This window comes from Solea senegalensis, linkage group LG7 (assembly GCF_019176455.1).
Source record: "Solea senegalensis isolate Sse05_10M linkage group LG7, IFAPA_SoseM_1, whole genome shotgun sequence".
Classification (NCBI taxonomy): Eukaryota; Metazoa; Chordata; class Actinopteri; order Pleuronectiformes; family Soleidae; genus Solea; species Solea senegalensis.
Window position 1 is genome coordinate 16,768,632 of NC_058027.1, and position 25,442 is coordinate 16,794,073.

Sequence of the window (25,442 nt, forward strand, 5' to 3'; positions counted from 1 at the left end):
TTTCATCTCCCTCTCCCCCAAATAGACAAATAGAAAAGTAGACGGTGAAAACAGGGTTTTCAAGACAGGTGGGAGGCAGAATAATGTTCACCGAAGTAAAAGGAAAGCCTGTGTGTCTTGTGTGTGGAGACAGTGTGTCGTTATGAAAGAATATAACTTAAGAAGGCACTATGAAACATGCAACTGTTTTGCACTTTTCAAGTTTGCACTAACTTCTAATTTTATTATAAAAGACAGACATTGGTGAGGATCAGAGCAGCACACTGATTTGTTTTGTAACATGCTGTTTCATTTTTGCATTTATCTTGCCATTGAGCTTTGAAGGAAAATAACATTTTGCTGTTTACCTGTTAAAAAGAAGAAGAAGGAAAACCGTTTTCAATTTGTTACTGAAAGAGCCTTGAGAAAATATTGCAACTGATTTAATTTAATTTAATTTAATTTAATTTAATTTAATTTAATTTAATTTTATTTTATTTTATTTTATTTTATTTAATTTAATGATTGAGTGCAATATAGGCTGTGGTATTGGTATTGGTATTGGTTCAATATGTGGAGTAATTGCAAGTTTTAATAAATATTTAACCCTCCACCTGTACCATTTTTTTTATTTTGGCCCCCGTGTATTTGACTTTGGCATTACTGCTTTACAGACATGTTCCGGACGGGTCTGAGGTCTCACGTATCAAGTTTCAAGTGGATACAACAATCCCAATTAGAGCAGCATGAGAAACTGTAAATGTTAGATTTGATAGATTTGTAGGCAAATGCCTCCATCATGTGGCGAGCAATGGTTACTGCATGAACAAACCACTCAGTTGAGGGAATCCTTTGCATTTTTGCCAGGCAACACAGTTGAACGATTTGTTATCATATTCAGCAAGCATCATCTACCATGTGTTTTACATGTTTTCATTCATTTTGAGTATGATACAATGAAATTTGTTAAAGTTATAAGGGAAATTGTGAAATTGTATTTTCTGTTACCACCAGAAGGCGCTGTTTTCAAAATGTACAGTTTTTGCATAAGCATCTTCAGCAATATCCCATCATCGATCGTCACGAGTTTGGTTAAGATCTGACCTTCCATCGCAAAGTTATAAGAGTTTGTTGTTGTAGCGAAATACCAGACGTCATATTGTCTGCCGTCAACGGGGGCACTGGTTTTGAAAGTGAATATTTTCATATAGGCATCTTCAGGGATTGACTATCATCAATCCTAGCAAGTTTGGTTCAGATTGGAATAGTATTCGCAAAGTGGTAGCAGTTTGTTTTTTGGCGCAAATATCTGACTTTGCAGTGTTGTCATGGCAACACTGTTGAACAATTTGTTATCATATTACGCACGCATCATCTACCATGTGTTTTGAATGTTTTCCTAAATTTTGAGTTTGATACAAGGAAATTTGTTAAAGTTATAAGGGAAATTGTGAACTTGTACTTTCTGTTACCACCAGGTGGCGCTGTTTCCAAAATGTACAGTTTTTGCATAGGCATCTTCAGCAAAAGCCCATCATGAATATTCTCCACGCATTGCTATAATATCATGTGTCATACAAGTGGCACAGATGAAAACAGTCGTCATTCAAACTGGTTGATGACGTTATGTCTTTTATTAAACCATAGAAGAGCAACAAAACCAGCAATTTCATACTTAATGAAAAAAGCTAGTCCCCCTAAAACCATTGCAGAGGCTTACAGAGCATATTTCAAGGACCATTTTGACGACTGCTGAAGCTCGCCGTTTTTACAATATAAGTGTGCATGTGTGTGTGTGTTTCTTCTGTGGTCAACACAATAACAACATTGGCTTGTTCTGTATCTGTCTCTGATGATGTTTATCATATTTATCACAGTTGTCAATCAGCCAACATATTATTACTTTACATGTTTTTCATTTTTATTTCTGTCCTAATTGTGACAGGTGAGTATTTTGCAGTTTTATGTTTTTCCAACACCACCTCACACATTCTTTCAAATGTTGAAAGCATGTGTCCCATCAGGCTTATAGCTTGGGGCGTGCCTTCACCTCAGCACCTAGGTCAGCACACAGCGAGGCACAAAAGAGTTATTTGAAATCCTGAGAGAGAAGAAGGAGGGTTTTCAGGCCTATTTTATTTTTAGTTGCCTTTTTCCTGTTCTAAGAACAGGTACAGGGCCAATCTCCAAAGACAGATAGACACATAAAGGAGGAGGATTTATCCGATTTCCTCACAGATTGAAAGGGAGATGTAACAAAGACTGAGCACATTAAGTACAGGCAGCAAGTGGAGAGAAAATGTTGCTTACTGTTACAGACTGCTTAGGTTGTATTTCATGTGTAGTAAATGTCTTACCACTAATCTCCACGAAAGAAACCAAAAACATGGTGTGGCCACAGCAGACATATCAATTTTAAATCTATCTACAGTATATTTATGTACAAACCATTTGACCAGAAGTACGCATGTTGTTAGGTTTTGGCTGTTTTATCTTTGTTCAGTTTGGGTTGCGGTCCAAGGGTTAGGGTTGAAAGAATGAAATAATCCATGCTATGAAAAGAAAATATGCACTGTGCCATTAGGTAAAGTCTGTCTTCGGATTGCAACGTGATCAGAACCTGTACCGATTTTACTGTACCAGAAGTTACAGCACAAATACATGAACACCTCTATTAAAAAAAAGTTGAGTTGAGTTGACTGAAACCACCTCACATGTGTTGTAACGTTGAGAAGCAACATGTTGTTGCTGGTTTTCCAAAGCTGTTTGCTGTGAAATATACAAATGCCAATAAAGAAGTAAATTCCACAGGGTTTCAATACACTGTTAAACACTGTACGCTCTACTCACCCATAGACTGTATTATAAAAAAGTGAATGTAGTCTTCCGATTCTGGAGACTTCAACACAGGAGTTCAGATTCTTATGCATGATGAAACAACGGGTTGGCACTTGTACTGACCTTGTTCTGAATTTATTCAGATTAGGGCGTTCACATGAGTTGCTAGAGGAATATTACCTTCTTATTCTGGTTTACCATGGTCCAGTTATGATCCACATCTGTTACCTCCACTCCCACAAAACGACATTATAATGTGCTTAAGACATGTTTATATAGTGCAGCTCATATCAGAAAACAATGTTAAAATCTGATAATTGCTTTGTCTATATATGATCTTACTCAGGTTTTAATACATTTTCCAAGTGTATTACAATGACTATTGTAAGTATTGGGTCATATTGGGAACATAGCTGATCTCTGTCGACAAAAATTAAAATTTTACTGCAGTATTAGTCAAGTAATGTCCTGTACAGAGAGAGTGGTACCAGGTTATACATAAACTACATGCTGACAAGTCAGTGGGTTGGATTTCACTGATAAACTGTCATCGGCCGATGACATAAACATTCTGCATTTGCTGAGGTAGCACCCTGCTGCACTGTATGTAATCAGTTTTTACCCTATATATATTTTCTTTTCTCAGTGTCCATTAGGGTGTCTTCATTTGCAGCTTTTGGTGCACACTTGCACAAGTTATGACTGATAATCAATAGTGGCAAATTGGTATTAATGTTTGTGTGAGATTATGTAGGAGAAACACTGTCTAACTCCATTTCTTTTTCTCTCTCTGCCTCATAGTGGTCAACAGGCCTTCTTATTGGAGAACGTTCCCTGCACAAACATCAGCTGCCACAGCGTCGGAAGGATGTTCCACATCCACTGGGACCAGTCAGATTTGGGAGCCATCCAAAATGCCGTTATGGCAACGTTCTTTGACATCTATGAGGATGTGAGTACATTTTGCTGACAGAGGCTCCCAGAGTAAACAACAATACTTGATTTGTCTGAATGTCGAAAGTAGAATAAGTGTCGTTGTTTTTTTGTTCTTCAGTGATATAACCAGAAACGTTAGTCGTTTTATCTTTCATTCTTAGAAAAAAATATTCCAGATTTGATTTGGACTAAGAATGGGATTGTGTTATGTTCAGTTTAGTGGCTGCTTATATTCAGCAATTCAGTTAAAAGCTCACACAGCCGATTTCTGTGTAATTCTACTCTGTTCCATCTTTGCCTGCTATTGTATTCACACGACCAAGCACTTATTTATCTACTTTGTATACTCTTGTGCTGTTGTTTTTTTCCCACACCCTCCATACATCATATATAGAGGTTATCATATACACACATATAGTCTTTCCTTCCTGATCACCACATGGATTTCTATTATTTTAAAGATTGAGCATAGTAGCAGCTGTAGGAAAGCATACAGAATCATACATGCTTATGTGCATTTTTTCAAACATACAAGATTCTGAGGGAAAACATTTTGCAGCTGTACTGTATTGTGAGTTTACGTGCTTGCTTTATCAGCAACTAATTATTACTACTTATGTGGTCTGTTGAATTTAACTCTCTCTCTTCGTCTCGCTCTCTCACCCACCCAGGAGACAGACATTTTGAATGGGGGAAAGAGAGATAGTGGTGAGAGGAGAAATGAGGAAGAGTAGAGATAAGATAATGCTGTATCAGTCACCCAGGATGTTAGAGGGAAAAAAATGTGGACAGAGACACACACACACACACACACACATACACACACCATGCTCTCATTGTCCCTTATCTATATGCCTGTCTTCATTTGCAGGGTATATTAGACATGCTGGTTCTGAGCCAGGCACCAGGCAAAAATGATTTGATCATCCATGCTTTAAAGAACAATTTCGAAGCTGATGCCTACTTCGTTAAAGTGATGGGTAAGTGGCTGATTATCCCAGTGTTCTTATTTCCCTCCTGTCACATAACCTAAGGCTGTTCTCTCCCCCTCATAGTCCAACTTCAATCACTGAAAATGAGCAGCTTTTCCTAGAAATCAGATGGTTACGATGCATTTTTCTGTTATATTATTTAGATTTACTTTTGGTGGTGAAAAGGAACTTCCTGTGTTTTCTCTATCTTTTTGTTCTTTTTCGGCCTAGATTATAATAGCCAAGGCCAGCACAAAACTGCTGTAATAAATGCATTCTCCCAAAAGGTCATGTTGAGCTCTGCTTCAGATTTAATACCCAGCCTCTCAAGTAGAAGCAATTGTTGGCTACAGTTTTAAAATGGCCATGTGGAAGTAGTTGTAAAGGACACTGCTTTATTACTATTTGTATTAAATCGCATTTCTTTTCTTTCCTTTTTTGCTTGCTGTACTTTATATTTATAGTTTAGTACCTAGTTTTACAATTTGTTGGCTGGTTGTTCTTTTATTGTAAATACCTAATCCCAATGCCAGATTTTCTCTCGAATCTGAACGAAAAGGTTCAGATTCGTTATAACTCCAGGAAGTGTTCAATTAATAAATTATGATGACTTACTATTTTACGAAGCACATAATGTCTGGTGCATGTCTCGTGTAGCCATGACATCCAGAGGTTCAAAGTCAGACTGACATCTTTATTGCACATTTTTTGTTACTCTGTCATCCTCCGTGTAATCTGTCACTTCCCATTGTTTAATCGTCTGATAAAGGCATCAGAAATGCCAAGAAAATAAGCTGTTCTTTCATTCCTCCTGTCCTTATCCTATCTATGCAAGGAAGACAACTGAGTGTTTGATAATGTGCACTGCACCATCTTCCAGATACAAATGATGTCTGCAACTGTAGATTTAATATCTGTTCTCAGGGTTCAGAAACAGTTTCATATATTTTTGGCACACTGTTTTTTTTTTCCAGTCAATAGTATTTTTTCTTTGTTCTATACTGTAAAAGTGTCACAAAAAAAATCAAGGCATGTTTGTTTTTAAATCAAAATGCTGTTACAGTATAGGTCCTAGTTACATTTATGGAAAGCAAAAATAGTCCCACTCTGGGATGGGCCTTTGCACAGTTTAATCTGTCACTCTGCTTTGCTCATTAGTCGGAAATGTAGCGCTGTTTATTTCGGTTTCAGCACAGTTGGTGAACAGTTGTTGTGCCTTTTGGGGAGCGATGGGATGCACTGAAACACACACACACACACACACAAAATGCACACTCATAAATCATCACCATGCCCTTGTAAACATACCAGCATACAACTTATAACACTTACAGTAAGTGTCAATGTTTTTTATTAATTTCACAAATTTGACTTGTCTTATACAAACAATACTGCCAGAGCGTATGATATTAGTTCTCATTAAATAACCATATGTGGCGATTCAAAGCATTCCAAGCCAAGGCCTGCACGTATAGTCCATAGCATATACAACTATGCACAATACACATGGGTCACAACAATGATAGGTTTCATAAACCAAAACAAATGACAGAAATCAGCATTGTGAAGTGAAGTCATATATGGCATTTAGCAATTAAGTTAAATTAATGTCCAAATGACTGATACAGGCAGCCCAGTAAGTCAGAAAACAGTGGGCTAAATCCAGTGTTGGGAACGTTACTTTAAAAAGTTATATATATTATAGTTTTATACATATTATTATATATATTATTATATATATATTATATATTATAGTTATAGTTACTCACTACTTGTTCCAAAAAGTAACTGAGTTAGTAACTGAATTATTCTATAATAAAAGTAACTCGTTACCAGGGAAAGTAACTATTTGCGTTACTGTTAAAAAAATATGTCAAAAATATATATATATATTTATATCTATATATATATATATATATCTATATATATATATATATATCTATATATATATATATACATACATACATATATGTCAAAGAATTTTGATTTTTTTGTGTAGTTTTCACAAGTCAGTTGAAATGAGTAGAACATATTTATTGCACGTCGACAGACAGCAAGATGTTTATCCTGCAATTTAAGTATTATCTTTGTAAGAAAAGTAAACAGTTACCCAATATAAAGTACATTTAACTCTAGCAAATTAAATCAAACTCTCAATAATCGGTGTTTTTGGCAACTAACTTTGTAGATGCGTGTGCCATTGTGAGATGCTTCATTAAATTAGAATTGCTTACAACGGAGTTTTTGCTCCGGGACATAATGTACACATTACATGTACGTTCTTGCCATCTCTGCTGCTTCATCGATTCTCTGTTTAGCTGGTGTGTGTGTGTGTGCGTGTGTGTGTGTGTGGCGCGTATGCTGGAATGCATGAAACGTGACTCTGCCTTGGTCAATCATAATCGCTTACCTCGTTATTAACCCGCCTCCTCACTAGCTGTGAGCCAGGGGTGCGTTGGGATTACACAGTTTATTCAATCAATGCATAGTAACGCACCACATTTTACGTCCAGTAACATTAACGGCGTTGTAACGACGGGAAAAGTAATTAGTTAGATTACCCCGTTACTGAAAAAATAACGCCGTTACCTAACGCCGTTCTTTTAAACGGCGTTATTCCAAACACTGGCTAAATCCCACCTGTAAATGTAAAAAAAAAAATGTTGATGGGTGGAAAGCCCTCACAATCTTCGTCATTAATGTAATTAATTTGCAGCTGGTGGTTAGGGCGGTTAAAATACACAACATCAATATGTTACACCCATCTCTTTTAAAAGCTCTGAATCTATAAGACTTGTATTTCTTGAAGTCCTGAGATGATGTGGACCTCCTAAATTGAGATGTTTGAGATGCTTTTAAAAAGTCTAAATATAGCACAAGAACTTGCTGACACAATGTCTGCCCAAAAAAAAGTCCCAAATAAAATTTTAATATTTGGGTCCAACCCTAGTGAACACCCTCAGATTTGAGGTAATGTGTCACAAAATTGGAAAAAGAAATAAAATATGTTCCTGACAGTGTTCATGTCAGACAGACATAATCGAATGATGCTGGGTTGAGTATCATCATGAGTTCATATCAATGTTGTTATGCACATATATATATATATATATATATATATATATATATATATATATATATATATATGTATGTTATAGATCAGTACACACAAAATGGTAATAGGGAGAGTCAAGTGCTTTCAGTTAATGTAACGGCCACATTGTGTGCTGTATGTGTCTGCGACCTTGACTCGTCCCATTTGCACCTGCTGTGACTTGAATTCCCTTTGTGCCTCCTCCCTCTCTCTCCTCTCCACACACCGACGTTGATTTGTTACCCATGTATTGTCTCACTGCAGCGAATCAAACTAAACACACTCGGATACACCTGCAACCAAAATGCCAATTTTGTCCCGTCAATGCAAATAGTGTCCGCTCCCCTTCATTCTATTTCAGTTATTACATTTTTAGTCATAAATATTGTATATATGTTCAGTGTTGAGTTTTCTCTCACTTGCTGAAACGTGTTCCACTCTTTCGACGTTTCATTTATCTCCCTCGTGGATGTAAGCTCAATTGCAAGTTTGCAGACTTGCACCGTATGTGAGGTAAAACCCCATAGGTGTAAATGATGGATTTACCATTCTTTTCTGGCAAATGTGTTAGCGAAGCTGACAGTGAATATTTTGGGTTCATATCCTGACTTGACACATTTTGTCAGCCAGTGATGCATCAGCTTATCTGATGCAGTCATCTGTTCTGTAATGTGGATCCTGTCTTCTTAAAATGCCTTTTCTCAACCCTCCCCTGAGCATCATTGAACAACACCCACAGAAGGATTGACTTTGTGTCGCTCTGGGTGTATGTATGCGGAATAAACGACTGAAAGGTAAGAGCTCATGATGCGCACTGACTTCCTGGGATAAATCCATCTCTGGCTGGCCTCAGACAGCATTCTTGCCTCTCTCCCTGACAGAGGCTTGGACTCTTGCTGGGCTTTTCACACTAAGATGACCTGAACCTGTGCCTGTCTGACATCTTATCCTACTATGGAGCCGACATGCCATAGTTCACTCACGGGTGCATTCCATCAAGCCCCTTTCTTGCCTCTGTTGCCATAGGAGCATATATTATTTATGAGCAGACTATACGTATTTGAGTGGAGCTGAATCCAAGTTGAAGTCTTGGCAGCAGAGAAGCCGTTGTGTAAAAAATACATATATATCCTGAAAGCTGAGGAAAAAGCATATCAACCTTGTTTGTCATTTTGTTTTGACACTATAAGAATGGCTCCTCTCAAAGTGGTCGGCTGAATCTTTGGTGTCCACTTGCACTTTAGTTTCATCCCTGTTTGGTGGTTTGTATTTGGGTTTTTTTGGCTTGAAAGTATTGCAGCAAACTTTGCGTAGAGATAGTTGTCCACATCACTTCTAGAATAAATTCTACTTTCGGTATGCAACAATAATGACATGCTGTCTTTTCCTTTATTGAATGAGCTGACCACAAAGTGCCAGATATTTAACCAGCCTCTACCTGTAAACCTCCAAGGATAGCAATGTTTCGTTCTGGTCCACTAATTGGGCCCAGACTGAAATCTAGGTGATGTATTAACATGACATGTTATATAGACATTAATAGTCCGCACAAGATAAAGTACTAAAATACTGGTAATGCCCTAATTTCACTTTAAGGGGTATGCTATTCATGGTTCAGACTGAGATATTTCAAAAAAAAGTCATGGATTGTTATGGATTTTAATACATATGAGATGGGATGAGATTAGTAGTGAATGCATCTCAGGAGCTACTCGATGGATATGATTTTGTTTTGAAGCATTCATGTTAGCACTGCCATGATTGTCCTGATTTACCAGATTACAAGATATTCCCATTAATATAAACTGTACTGTAGTTGTTGTATGCTAAATAGCAATACTAGTATAGCAATAATAGTATGCCACACATGCTGATGATAAAATGGTGGCACTCCACGGGGAAGTTAACAGCACAGAATGGTGGCAGGAATAAGAAAGAGGAACACACTATTAAGAAAGCATAATTTAAAATATGTAAAAATACAAAATAAATTCAACTTTTTGGGGGGGAATTGGGGTATTGTGTTAATCAACAACCTGCTATACATGTTTCACACACCAGTGAGTTCAGCATGCTTGTGCGGTGGTTGTGTGGAACTCACAGGCTGTGTGGTTCATATAGACGCTAGCTGCAGCAATGGTGGCATAGAACACAGATGGCAAAGTCTGTTGATTAATTAACGTGTCAGATGGAGAGCTGGCTTCTCCACAAATCACATGTTTTGTATAGATGTTGCAGAAAAAGACGATGCGAACAATATGTTGTTCTTTAATTGAAGTCAATCAAAATAAATAAATAAACTGATGCAGCATTGTTATAGTGTAGGCATGTAAAGAGCAAGACTACTTTAACTACTGGGGAAAAAAACTACAAACAACAGTGAAAAGAAGAAGGGTCATGGTACACAGGATTAATGAGCTCCTGTAATCCAGTGTTTTCTGCATAATGAGCAGAGTACAGAGTTACTCCTGCCAAACTGAGCAATCAGAGGAGAAGAGCCTGTGCAAGAGTGGGGAACAAGAGCCTGATGGTCACTCTGGCAGAGCTCCAAAGATCCTTTGTGGAGATGGGAGAATTTTTCAGAAGAGCAAACTAATTCCAATTGGCGTGTCTGGTCTCCTCCAGACACATCGCTTAGAGAGGAGGCCATCATGTTCAATTTTGGTCTCAGCACATCAGAATATCTTGTTTCTCACAGTAAGATCTTCAGGTACACACGGAATGTAGGCATGTGTCTGTTCCCCTGCCATGAAGCCCAGAATGAAGAGCTGCAGAAGGGAACCTCTGGAGGTTTCTGCCACTGCCTTAAGATACAGGAATTTAGTGAACTCATTTTATTACTTCTGTATGAATCAGCTGTGATACAGTGCGAATCATTCATATTATTTCGTAAATTTAAATTCTTTCGACTGCTTTACCAGTGTTGGCCATTATGTTCATTAATCAACCTCTATTTCAGGGGAGTCTGTTTTTAAAATAATTTATTCATATTTTATTCATATTTTAGACATTCTGATCTTACATTTATTTAGCTGAAAATCATTTTTTCTTGCCTTCTTTTTTCCTTTTTTGTTTGCACTGTTGCTGGTAGTGGCTGCCCACTGAGATCAGTGCCTTGCCAACTATACAATGAATGGTCACATCTCAAGTTTTTTCTTTCATTCTGTCTCTGACAGGTTTACATATGACATTAGACATTCAATGGATAGGAAATGATAATGGAAAGCAATACCCTCATATTGCCTGCTGTTTGGCTGATTCTGCTCTATTTCTTCCTCGGATATATTCAGATTGATTTTGGGTAAAAATTATTTCTTGAAAAATGATTTTACATTGTAACCAAAGTCACACTATGTGCTATATTAAGACATAAGAGACAGTGATTCTGAAGTGTTTTCTGGGTGGACAGATGGGTAGAGAATTACTGCCACATAGAGAAGAAGTGGTAGAGATCATTAACTCCAAGTGTGGAAGGATAAAATGATGGGCTCGGAGGTGAGTGGGATCTCTGCACAAGCCGAGAAATGAACTGTTATGTTCAGGTTATAGTGAGGCTCCAGTACATAATACAACTCTATGTAAAGTCGTCTTATGACATGCAGATCCGTGCAGGCGTGTATTAAGAAGATGAAGAGAAAGACAGACAGGCAGAACTGTATGAGTTGATTAGTTTCCTGCTGACTTATTAGGATGCAGATTAGCTGCATTCAGAAACATCTGTGAGTTTTTCTCAGGCCCACATACCCGCTTCTTCTCTCTCCATTCCTCACCTCGCCTTTCTTCCCTCACTCTGTTACAAAATCCACCTATCTTCTCTCCTCTCCTTCCATATTTTGTCATTAAGCCCCTTTCATTTCCTCCCCTCTCTAACCCTCTTAGTATGTTATTTTAACCCACTCTCACCTGTGCTCCTGCCTTTACTCAGCCTTCCCTCTTCTGTTTGCCCCTCTCACAGTTTGTGAGTCAGAGTCGGAGCCGTCTTTTATTCCCTCTCTTTATTTCCTTACTTCTTTCAAAATGACGAGGGGATTTACATGAAGTCTGTGTGGCTGCGTCGTCCGAAGGAGGATTTGACTGGAGGCAGCATATTCAGATTGGTGTGAATACTCATTCTCTGCTGCAACACACTAAGAAGGGCTTAGTGGGAGTGCCTGCTGCCATGTTTGTCACAACAGCATTCTGTACCACTTATGTTGACAGTTTAAGATGCCTGCAAATGTGATCTAAAACAGGAGAGCTCATACAGCATGCATATTCCATATATTACAGTCATTTTTATCCTACCGGGAGCAGTAGTTCATGTTCCTTGTTTTTATTCTCGCTTACTTTTGGTCAGTTTATTGTATATATATTATGTATATTAAATTCTAATATTACTCTACTAATCCTTTTTCTTTCTGTGCCCAAAAAATTACTGCCCATTTTCCAGCAGTGACGAAGACACTATAGCAAGATAGCCAACACAAATCAGTTTAAGGGTTTGTCCAGTTCAGTTTTATTAGTGTGGACCACATCCACTGAGAACCAAAGTAGCTGGAAGACGGACCATTAGCAAATTATTGATCATGGTTTAGAAGATGAAAACAACGCACAGCACCTCATTTTACCGGAGCACCGCGGTTGATGTCTGACTCTGAAGGCTAATTTAATCACCTATGAATTCTTTTAGCTCTGCTTGGTGGTTAGCGATAAAAGGACAACGTTAGATTATCCTTCAAACACATAGTTTTGTGGAGTTGCTATTGCTGCCAGTCAGTGTGTGTGCTTGTATTTAATCTACCTACCACTGTGTCCGGGCACCACAACTTTAAAGGGCTTTTTCAGGGTTAAGTCCTGGTTTTAGAGTTAGGGTTAGAATTGCGTTTAGGCACTTAGTTGTGATGGTTGAGGTTAGAGTAAATGACTAGGGAATGCATTGTGTCAATGGTGTGTCCTCACTAAGACACAGAAACAGGTTTGTGTGTGTGTGTGGTGACCATTCATTTCTGTAAGCAGCCCTGTGGTCAGCAGAAGCACCCTGAGGGCAATGAGATGTGATTAGCATCTTAGAGCAAATGCCACTCAACTGTCGTATTTGTTAGGTTTGTGTGCACAGTGACTGCTTGGCTCTCACTGACTCACAGTTGTAGCCACTAGTGCTGACACAGCTTGGCATGTTCCCCCTGTCAAGGTCTGTTGTTGTTTCATGCACGGCAATTTACCTCCTCATTGTGTGTGTGTGTGTGTGCGCATGTTTCGTGTGAGAGAGATCAGCTGACTTAACATTTATGGACTGTGTTGTGAAGATATGCGTGTTGTTGCCATGACTGCCCTCAGGTTTTCTTTAGCTGGCCAATTAGGCTACAATTGCAGATGAGATGAAGGTCATTATTTTTGTAAAGAGAAAGAGAAATATTCAGTGAATTCTATTGCTTTATTCATAGCAAGGGTATGAAGTTTTTTTAAAAAAAGTCAGCATGGCTTGTTTACTGCTGTTAACACATGCTACACAGTAAAACACTGAATGATAAAATATTTCACAGTAGCTGACGTATAACTGATCTTTAACATGAAGTAGTTTAGAGTTTTGTCTTTGTTTTGATTAAGCTAACTACTGAACTATTATCATTATTATTATTATTATTGCTGCTATTCATTTGTTTTCTCTTTTTTGACTAATTACATACACTGAGTAGGTGCATACCAGGTGCAGAATTCTGAGGAACAATTGTAAGTAAGAAAAGGGATTTCTTATTAGCAATGCATTGCATTCACTGCTGGTGGGCACGACGCGACTGATAAGATCCAATCAGGAAGCCAGCGATTAACTGTATTATTGTCTCCATTCTGCAAACATCTCCAGTGTTTGTTTGATCAACCATTTTAAAATGCAACCATATAAGTGTGGATGTAGCCTTTTGCCTTTGCTTGTTGATTGATGCCTGAGGTTACAGCCAGCAGCTTATTAATGTATCATGTCTCCAACTAAACCTCAGTTGTCAGCAAATGTCAGTTGTCTGTCATAGAAAAATATTGTCTCTCGCTATACAGTCATGTGAAAAAGTTAGGACACCCTTTGTAAGAAAATTAAAGCTGAAGCGGAACTGGACCCTGCAACATGACAATGACCCTAAACATACCAGTAATTCCACAAAGGACTGGCTGAAAACTAAGAAATGGAGAGTCCTGGAATGGCCCAGTCAAAGCCCAGGTCTTAATCCCATTGAGATGCTGTGGGGTGACCTAGAACGGGCTGTACATGCAAGAAACCCCTCAAACGTCACACAGGTTAAAGCATTCTGTATTGAGGAGTGGGGCAAACTTTCCTCAGACCGATGTCAGAGACTGGTAGAGGGTTACAAGAAGCGTCTCACTGTTATTTCAGCCAAAGGGTGTAACACTAGGTATTAGGGGGTAGGGTGTCCTAACTTTTTCCTCAGTTAGAATATGCATTTATGATGATGTCTTTTGTTTAATAAGTAAAACAATGTTATTTTTTGCTGTTTACCTGCAATTATATCACTTTCTTTTCCAGAGATAAATAAAAACAAGATTAGACATTGATATGTGAACATTTCTTAATGAATAACTGAATAGTTTATGGGGTGTCCTAATTTTTTCATATGACTGTATAAGAACTGGCAATTCTCATCCTCTGCATTTACATCACCATCCATCTGAATCATGGACACAAATCCAAGCATGAGTTTTAAAAGGCAATTTTTTTAGGTGACTCTCATTCCCAATTTCCTTTTTTTTCTGATATGATATTCTGCCGGTATTTAAAAGCAATGATAATACAAAAGCACACTAAACCAGTGGGTTACTTCTTAGTGGTGAGAAATGACCTGATTTCTGGCGTCCTACACTACAAACTTGCAGCCTGGATTAGGAACACCGAGGCTCCTCTTATCCCCAGTAACCGCAGAATACAGTAAAGCATTTTCATCCAAAACCATTAGTGTGCCTCAATTATTAAATCTGAACTATGACAAAATGACAGCTGCAGTCATGCCGTCGCTGAACTAGACATGATTAACCAGCATAATGATTAGCCAGACTTTTACTTATGATTAAATTAGCTGCAAACCCACACAGCGAGTGGTGCTTCCTCAGCAGGTACTTCATCAGGTATTTGGCAAAACATCCACCATATTACTCCCATTTAGCTCTCTGACCACATCTGATTTATTTGCCAGAAAACAAGATGTTGATACATCACAGAGGTGTCTTAGTGGCTCGTTTATCAATGGAAAATGTGTCTTCCCTCACAATGTGTGTCTGGCCACAGTGCACATTTAAACCCGACTGAATTAGTGCAATAAGTAACTAATTGAAATGCACCAGTTAGCTTATCCCACATAGGCCAGTTGATCTCTTCTTTGGGCATGTTAGTTTCTCAGCAGGAGACCAGCACACTCACTGTGTGTTCAGCAGTGTTTAAGAGTTGTTTATAATTAAATATTTTGTGCCGGAGGGGGAAGTGTTCCTCTTGGGATATTACACATTTTCTGCTCAGCACTGATTTAAAAACCAGAATGGTACATGGTTGAGGGTACAATCCTAAATGTTTTTGTTATCTTATATAATTTTTTAATTGAAATGAATTCTGACACTTTTTTATTGAAAAGAATTTCCTGGATCCACAGCAGAATTTGGGGGTTTTCCGTGACCCATCTCTTCACCAAGTCTGATGCAAACCGTGTTAGTCATTTTTGCATAACCCTGCTAATAAATAAACAAATAACCCCATGCATAACATGAGCTCAAAGAAAACAACTTTTTTATTATTTAATAACAGATATACAAACTGAAAACATTATGCAGACTAACACAGAGTTCACAGAACAGTTCGTCCTTCACTTGATTAGTTTATTCCTGCAAAGGAGCTTCCATCAGTCTTCATATTACTCTAGAAAATAGACTCGCTCATTCTCATAGGAGACCATGTAGGCAACAGTGTATGGATGTGGGTGCGACACTGTCTGTATCCCACAGGATGTGTCTGCACTTTTCCACTAATCTTGTTTTACCCATGGAGGAGCTGTTACATACGTGTTACATGTTAACCAGAGATGGAGATAGAAAGAACAAAGAGGCCTCACACAAGAATTGCTAAATTTGAGTTTCCTCTATAGTGACAGCCTTGATTACACACAAACACAGTCGCACACAAACTCATCTACTTCATGGAGCGACAAGCGGACAACGTGCCCATGGACTTCTGCATGTCTATCTTTTCCCTTTTTACGCATCATTAAATTCATTTCAGGAAAACCTTAATGTAGCGTGTGTGTGTGTCCCCTTTTATGATTAAATTACTTGTTTTTTCCATTTCCTCACTTAACTTTCATTTAAGAGTACCGCAGTGTTATTTTTGGCATCAAAGTTGCTCTGACAGCGTTATTTCCACGGGATGCCAAATGCAATTTAGCTCTGCATGACATTATATATGTCTACACTTGAAATTAAAATGCCACGACAATCTTTTTTATTTATTTTTTATCACCACGACAAAGATGCAGGTCAAATGTTTTCAAATGTGCCTAAACCCTAAGTTTACAATACGCACCTTTTCTCACTTATTTCCTGGCATGCTGTAAGTGTGCATGTTTGCCTTTGTCTGGCATAAACACTGACCTTGTCAGGACCAAAACCTGGAAAGGTTATGTTTGGGCATTAACTGGTTATGGTTAAGGCTTGGAATAGAGTTTAGTTTAACCTTTTAACACCTAAGCCTCAGAATGTCCATCTGGACTTTTAGACTTATTTTAACCATAAAAGGGCCAGAAAATGTCCTCTGAGTAAATGCTTTTGCCCAGTTTTCCAGAATAACTTTCAATATCTGGCAGTTATTTACAATTGACTGCTTGTTAAAACTGTGTATTAACATTTTAAAATGAAGAAAACAAAAAGTTTTATTTAGTAGACTGTTGTACATGGACACTAGATTTTGCGTGTTAAATTTGAACAGTATAACATATTTAAAATGACATTTGGTTGAGTTTTTGTCCAATGTCCGAAAACAGGCCAAAAAGTGGAAACTACGGTGATGCAAAGTGCACTTGTGCAAATATGTCGTCAGCGATACACTTGGTGTTAAAGGGTTAAGATGTTCAAAAGAATGGAAGTCAGTGCAGTGTCCAAAAAGAATTTCTGTGCAAACGTGTGTGTGTGCGTGCTGTTCGAGCTGTGTTGGGTTGTTTGTTCCAGTCAGTCTTCTCATGCACATGACGTCTCCATTTAACAATGACAGTGACACGAGTTCTCAGTTTTTGCTGTAGCCCACTGCCGGGGAGTGCATTTTGTACACATCTCAGCTCTCACAAATTACCTGCTGTGGCCACACAGACATAAAGACGGACGTGAAAATTGTTTCTCTGGAATGTGTGAAAACGTCTCTTATTGCTGCAAAATGAACTGCTAACAACCTAAACTTGTGGTGGCGAGGTGGCGTTGAGTCCCGTTGCACACACTGTCTTCTGTCCTGTGTTCTCTTTCCCGATAATCCCAAATGAAACCAACTTGAAATGGCAGGCTAATCCCTCTGTGTTATTGATTTACAGGGTCACTGATAGTGTTGCCAATAGCCTGAGCTGAAACAGCATGAAATTCAAAGAAATGATAAATAAGCCAACCTCTATGATTTATTGATCTGCAGTGTCCTTCGCTGGTGACTTTGCTCTGTAGCCTTTGATGTGATCTTGTGGTATTTTTTCAGAGTTGATGAGCAGTATCATTTCTGACAGGGCTTTTTTATTTCCTAACTGCTTTGGTGCCTCAACATCAGACTTCTTTAGACAATCCTAAAGGCTTCATCTTTTCTTGAAGTTGTTGTATGTTTTTACTCGGTATTCAACTTCATCCAGTTTAAAGCTACAGTGCATAGCTTTTGTTGGTGTTATTATTCTGCCTCTGTTTGGTCTTTGTGAACAGAAATGATGCAACACATGCCGCATCCCTCATCTAAAAACAGGCTCCGTTCAGCAATGCCGACCTGACTGAGGGAGCATTCGTGTGGATATAGTGGCAGCGCAGGGGCGGGGAAAGAATCATTATTCCATCAAAGTGCTTATTCACTTCTGAATAAGCAGTTTACTTCTTTTCTTTTCATGGGCACTGCTTTGTCTTTTCATTCATAGTCTACACTGTTTGCAGTTCTCTCACTTTCCTTAGGACTTCATCTGTCTGGATATAGAATAAATCATTTCCAATGTGCAGCGTGGGAATTTTGCTGGGCCACTTCATATCTAAAGACTACTACAGTGAGAAATACATGAAATAATGTTGGCTTAATCAGCATCGCGTGAACTCATTTGATAATGGGTTTGAATGTAACGGACATTATCTTAAAGAAGGGCTTATATATGAACATAAATGGCCTCTCATCACTGCAGACCAGGCCTCCTCTCATGTCCTTGACTTGAAAACATGCCGTAGAGCAAACAAAGACGCTCCTACTACGTGATTGAAAAACCCTGTTCCTCTAGTAATCATTTCTGGCAGGCTGTGCAATTGACAACAAAACAAGTAGTAGCCTGACATGCTTTGTGGCCATTTAATGTTTGTCTTTGATGAGCGCTCCATCTGAATTCCATTTCAGGCGTAAACATAATAAGCCTGTGAACATCAAAGCAACAAATTTGCTTTTGCCTCACATACATTTTCTTTTCAAATCAAAAGAAAAGGGGAAAAAAAAAACAAAAAAAATGTATTCACACAAAATAATGGCAGGGTGACCGTGTCGAGGATCAGAGAACGAGAAAATGGTCCCATGCAGTCATCAGCCTTGGAACCACTACTACATTTGTTCACAGACTGTGTAGTACATGGTCACACTCTGATTTAATACCCACATTGTCGTGGAAATACTGTGCATATACACTCAATGGCTGAGTTGGTTAGTTCAAGTAGCAGTTTATCATGTTCTTGCATTCGCTAATCAACACCCAACACAAAGCAGGCTGCAGGTTTTTTGCCTACTATACTATACTGTCACATATCCACCAGTTCAAGGCAGAATTTGTTTTTTTCCCTGTTTTTCTTTCTTTTTCTGTTGTTGTTTTTGTTTGTTTTTTGTTTTTTAATATGTAATTTTATGTAATCTCTTCCCCCATCCCACCCCCCAGGCATCTCACAGTCATCAAAGGAATTTTCATTAACATACACACATACTGTATTTAGACCATGAGTCTAACCATCAGTGAATGTCTCTTGACACGATTAAAATCTAGAATATGAGTTCAGATGGACTTTTGCCATTCTAAAGGCCATACAGTTATTCTCCACTTGCGCTTCACAAGAAGAATAACTAACATTAAGCCTTTGCGAATACTTTGTTTGTATTGTATTATTTGTTTGTAATACTGTGTTGTACCGGTCTATAAATATCTGTTACAGTGTGCGAGAATGAACAGAGGAACCATGGCGATCAGTGAATGGCCGTGTGTGGATAAGAACAAAAGAGATGTGTCAAGAAGAATGAACAGCCGTCGCTTGTTTTCACTATCGTGTGACTTCTGCATTCAGATTCCCCAACAGCAGCTCATTATAGCTTCGGTGTAATTGTGACTTCATGATGTCACAATACAGAGAAAAGTTTTGTTCATATGAGGCTACTGTTTGTGCGGTAAATGTTTTTGATTAACTATGTAGTGCTGTGGCTTCACCCCAACCACTGTTTGTACCAGTGAACCAGCGTGTTCCCTTTGAATAGGTGCACTGAGTTTGGCTGTTTAATGCAGCACTGGGTGCAGACCTTATTAACACAGTACTGGGCTCCAGCATGACTCCATCAGGCAAATCAAGACAATTAAGACCCCAGGACCTGATCAGTATGCTAATAAAGTCACTTCTCTAATAGCTGGTTAGAAATCCAGCAAATTTCGTCCAAACCTCTCTTGTACATAAGTGAACTGCTCTTTTTCGTGGGCATATATACACATGCACTGTCACTAGTGTGCACATCATTATTATTATTATGTTTTTACTTCATGTTTTTCATAAACAGAAAAGAGGATTAAGACGTCACTGTGTTAGCAAAAGTTTTTTGACAAAGATTTTGACAATTAATGCTAGCAGCACCCTCACAGATTGTTCACCAGCAGTTCATGTCATTGTGCTGGACATGCAATACATGCTGAGTAACATGTCCAACTCTGCCTTTTTCTGTGTTTTTCAGTGCTCAGCGGCCTCTGCTCCAATAACTGCCCGGAAGACGTGAACGTAAGAAATCTTTAAATTTCTTCTCAGTCCAACTTTTTAATTTGTGGCATATCTGAGTCTACCATCTGTACTATTACACATTTTCCTAATAGAAAGTTTTAATATGAGGACAAATTACTACCTTTGTGTGATGTCCAACTTTCTGTGTATGAGGTGTTCCATTTTATGAGGTATCCAAGGCTACATGTGTGCGTTGGTGTGACCACCTCACACACTGGTTAAATAAGCCTCATGCAAAGGTACCACCTTGGCACTAAGCATGTACATGCACAGCAAACACGTACGGCGCTTAACAAATTTATTAGACCGCCTTTCATAAAAATATAAATATTCTAGAAATCCTATTGTTATTTATTTTGCAAATAACAAACTGAATCTTTTTATACCAAAATAAAACCTGATTTTTCTGTTCAGAAATACAAATAAATAATTCTAATTTGACATCTTAATCAAGATATAATAATGTGATTTTTTTCCTTTTTTTTGCAAAACAATACATTTGAAAATGCATAGATAACAATAATAATTATATTTTAGCATTAAAAATATCATTTTGGTTAAAGAGCTAAAAAAATATTTTGATAATTACCAATGTTGTTAATTTTGGGCAGCTGTGGCTTTGGATAGTGGTCTAATACTAAGCACTGTATATAATATGTATGTATGTATTAAATTCCAACACATCACAAAAACAGAGGTGGTCAGATGCTGAAGATGACATATGGTCCTGGAAGGTACAGTTGAGAAAAGAACCCATCATTTAAAAGGCACTGGAACATTTTATATTGCAACATAGCATTCAGTACTATGATGGAAGATTTTATTACACACAGCAGCAATATATCTTTCAACTCAATATAACAGTGGAAATAAAATGCATGAAAAATAGTTTCTTCTGCATAGTTTCTACTCTACCTGGCAACTTGTGTTCAAACCACTTTTAGAACAAAGTCTCGACTGCAACTTGTGGTGAATGAACCCACATAACATGCAGGATTCTTGTGTGCAATTCCCATAGAAGTGTAGCTCTAACACTCGAAGGATGAACCTGAGAGTTAAATTTGATTAAATCCAGTAGTTTTATTTTATTTTAACCTCTCGCTTTTCTGTTTCACTTTTTGGAAAGACGTTTAAATGATGTTTAGTCAAGTCAAAATCATTGATTTCTTGGTAGTTACCTGTATCCAACCCAGATTGGGTTGATGGTGATGAAGAAGGTTCAGCAGAGGTCAATTAATCCCTTCAAATAATAATAATAATTATAAAATGTTCATGATTCAGCCAGGTCCTTGTCAATTACACTGTTGTCAACTGTTTTCCACTATTTATTTATCTAAGGTTAACATTAAAAAATTGTGTTTGTCCGAATGAGGTGTAATGTTAAGTGCACTTTGTGAGTTAAACATAGCAATCATTTTGTCAAGGACCTTTTTGAAACTCTAAAGAGCCAGTGTTGAATGCTCATGTGTAGGCGGATGGATAAATCTGACAGAAATAGTGCAACATGACATCACTTCTTATGCAGTCGCTTTGCAAAATCCATTTACTTTTGACATCAACTAGAGGCTGCTTGTACTAGAGTTGTTTTGGTTTTCTGTCTACTCTTCCACCTGCATGTTGTCTAGCTGAAAGAGTATGATGAATACACGTTGACGAGTGAAGCTTGCGGCTGTGTCGACTCCTCTCCTCTCACCATCCATCACCCGCCTCTCTTCTTATTTTACTCTGCGTACCCACACCTCTCCTCCACCGTCTTCCTTTAAGTCCACTAAGTTCACCTCTCTCCCTCTCTCTCTCTCTGTTCTTTTTGTGTTTGACCTAATTTCTGCTCCTCTCTCACCTGACTCCCGAGGGTCACAGGTCTCCGTCACAGTGTGCGTGTTTGTGCGCGTAGCAGTCTCGTGATTAGCTCCTGTGAAGTCAGGGATGACAGATCTCTTCATTAGATCCCGTCCTTTCATAATGAAGCGATAAAACACCCCTCTCCGTATCCTCCCACACAGATGTGCAAACACACAGCAGTCACACTCATTTATGCTCTGTCAGAGTCGGCTAAGTCAGACATTTGTCACAACACCTAGTGAAAGTAATAAGTGAAATGTGCTCAAGGTCAAAGTGGTAAGAGCATGTATGTCTGTCTGTCTGTCTTTCTGCCCTCCTCTTCTCTTGTCTCCCTGTTTCTCTCGTCAAGTTTGTTTAACCTCACTGGCAGACAGCTGATGCAAGAAGACAATGCAGAATGTCAAGATTTGTCAGTTATTCTCATTTGTGTTTGTATGTGTGTTTTTTCCAGGCCTTTGGTGTTAACCAGCCAGGTCCCTATGTCATGTACACTACTATGGACTCCAATGGCTATATGAAAAACGCCTCAGGTAAAGTCTGTTGTCTTTTAAAGTCTCTTTCCGTGGTAGCTCTCACTTCTCATGAACTACTCCTTTAATGTTAGAGATTTGTTCTTCTGAAAATGTCACTACCTGAGCTTTTCTACGTCTACATCATCTTTGTATTTATAACTTGTCCTCAATGACACACCAAAAACTGTTGTTCTTAGTCTGGCTGAACACCACAGGATTTGTTTTGGGGGTGTTTTTTTTTAAGAAAGGAGAGAATGAGAAGTAGAGGGAAATATTGATTTTATTTTCTAGCTTTCTTCTTTTTATTAATGAGTAGAAAAAAGTCTCCGTGCCTCCAAGACAAAAGCTGGAGCAGAGAGGTCAGCTAGAGTAAAAAAAAAACAGATGAAGAATGTCCTTCTACAGAGTGCTTTAACTGAAAGGAAAATAAATCAGTTTGATAAGGCCCTAATCCTTGTTGCACATTGCCTCTGAACTGTGTTCCTAGTTAGTACTTATTTTGTTTACATTTTAGTGCTTGTTCAATGCTGAATGACTTACTTGACTTACTATTTTGTGTTGTTTTTCATTCACTCTTTGACTGTTTTTTCCAAAGCTATGTCTACATATTATTGCTCGTCAGGATTCGTTTTTAGAAGATGAGCACAGCTTCTCTAGCACCATCAGTCGAATATGAATCTTGGAGTTACATACAGTAGAAACTTATAAAACACTGGAGACCACTTGTATGCATAATGGCACAAACAGTTGACAAACTAAAGGTAACAAAATACCAAATAGCCTCTATGGATTACATTTAAAGTCTTCTGTGTATTACATGAGTCTGGACAGACATGGATTGAGGCTAACAACCATGAGAGGGTAATTCTAGCTTCCCTTTACGTCCGTCTACGGCACAATAATACTCAACAAAGACATTAAAACTACATTAGAGTCTGATAAAAATAAAAGAAAAAACACTTAAAAAGATTGGTGTCTTTGTCCCACGAAAAACTTTTATGGCTCACTCCAGACTCTTGAACCTTCAACTCTTTCTTGTGTTATGTTGATCTGCTTTGGCTCCTCCCACAACAGCACTTGAACAAATCAGTTTATGTAATCCTATGTATTAGCTTGATATCCTCCACTTCCATTCTTGTTGGTCCATGCTGGGTCCAGCCGTCACAAATCACGTGAAAACTGTTGTGAACCTCAGCTGCTCATTTGCATCAGTGCAACAACATGATTGGTGGATATTCTGTGTGTCCTGGTTTTGCAAGGATGGAGAAAGATATATGTTGCCAACCTCGGTATAGCAAACATTTGTAAGCTGTTGGTTTGGGGTTAGAATTCTCCCATTTATGCAAATTATGACTTGTCACGTGTGAGATCAATGGGCGTTCATAATAAGATGAGAAATGTCTTCAGCTGTGAAACTCAGAAACCCCTGCACTGCAACCCTGACACAGCTTCAGATTAATTAGAAAGGACAGATACATATGTAGAGTGGAGTCGGTAGATGGAGAGGCAGAGATATACACGGAGACATTAAGAACAGTGTGCTGCGTTGAATTTGCCACAGTTAACCTAGTTGATGTTGCATTGTGGGAAGGACGGAGAGCCGGATGAGGACAAGATGTGCTGACAGCCTGGGGTCACGGATATATATAGTTTTGAGTGTGCATGTGTATTCCTGTGTCTTTGTGCTTCATAATCCTACATTGTCGGATATCATTGCTTCATTCATCTGCTGCCACAGTGTATAGAATCAGTAGCTGGATCACAGTTTACCATCATTATTATTTCACCACCATTAGACAACTTTAGGCTTCTGGCAGCAAAACAGTGCTGGAACTCATTCTGTAATAGCTGCAGATTTCTCAGTGAGGTGTTCCGTGTACAAGCCCAAAGCAGCCATTGAATAAAATAGCTGTCCTGTCTTAAGTTAGTCTTAAAGTCAGATGAAACACAGTCTCCTTCTCTCTTTCCATACATTCCACAGGTTTCAAATCTGCAACTGAATGGGCAAAGAGAAATGGTGGAAAGAGAGGTAGAATATCACCCACACCCACTGCAGAGAGAGAGAAAGCATAGAGAAATGCAGAATGTCAAGGCAGTGACAGTTTAAAACCACAGAACATTGAGACACTGAAAAGGATCCAATAAATGTTGTCTGCTATTGAAATTCAGTCTGAATCCAAATAATTACTAGAAACTCTGCCAGGTTTTTTGTTTACTCGTGAAAACATTATATGTGTCTTTTTCCTCACTGTGCCAGACGTCAGACACAAGAATCTAACCGAACAATGCCGAAATTGTGGATCATTTAAAAAAAACATGCGTTCATCTCCAACAACATTTAGCAAGGACATTCCAAAAAGCTCAGTATTTAACAGAGGAGTCTGGCGTATTTAGCGACAGCACTGCGGAAAAGCCGGCGATCGTGAGCCGATTTACAACCCCGGCTGTATTTCAGTTCAGTGACTGTGTCAGGCAGGTTCTTCGCTCCGGTCATGCAGGAAGTACTGAACGACTCGGTGAAAAATCTTCTTAATTAATGTTTCAGTACACCGAAAATAACTGCTTTGCCCGTCACTAGTTTGTGTCGCATCACGTATAGACATCGCGGCAGTTTTGCGCAGCCGTGCCTCAAGTTGAGGAGGTTCTATGAGGTAATGTAAAACGACGTGCCTGATACCAAACTAAGTAGAGTCGAGTGAATGGAGTAGAGCCAAGTAGTGCTAGAACTGTATAATGGAAAAGTGCCAATATTGTTACCTCTGCCAAGAAAAGTAAGTTTAATTAGGTTTTGGCTGTGTTTGTCTCTGTGTGTGTGTGTGTGTGTGTGTGTGTGTTCATTTGTTTCTCTGTGAGCAACATTTCCAACAAAGTAAAAGTCGGATTTTTATCAAATGTCCTTTTCAAGAAGTGGTAACCTTGCGAGTGTATTGACGTTGTGTGAAACTGAGCGGCCTCGGTTGATGCTGGCGTTCTCTGAGTCCTTCCTCTACTTTAATCATGAATTGGAGACTTTTGAAAACATCTGATAAAAACAAGGAAAAAAACAAGGAAACTAAAAAACTACTT

The 25,442-nt window shown here is 38.5% G+C and overlaps 1 protein-coding gene across 1 annotated transcript in view; it reads left to right on the forward strand.

Moving 5' to 3' along the window:
* Positions 1-2,546: 2,546 nt before the first annotated feature.
* LOC122772627 (T-cell immunomodulatory protein-like) overlaps positions 2,547-25,442 on the forward strand; it is a 45,321-nt gene continuing 22,425 nt past the window's right edge. The window contains exons 1-5 of the mRNA XM_044030815.1: positions 2,547-2,563; positions 3,619-3,769; positions 4,625-4,733; positions 19,979-20,022; positions 22,316-22,394. Of these exons, the coding sequence (XP_043886750.1) occupies positions 2,547-2,563; positions 3,619-3,769; positions 4,625-4,733; positions 19,979-20,022; positions 22,316-22,394 (400 nt within the window). The remainder of the gene's footprint in view (positions 2,564-3,618; positions 3,770-4,624; positions 4,734-19,978; positions 20,023-22,315; positions 22,395-25,442) is intronic.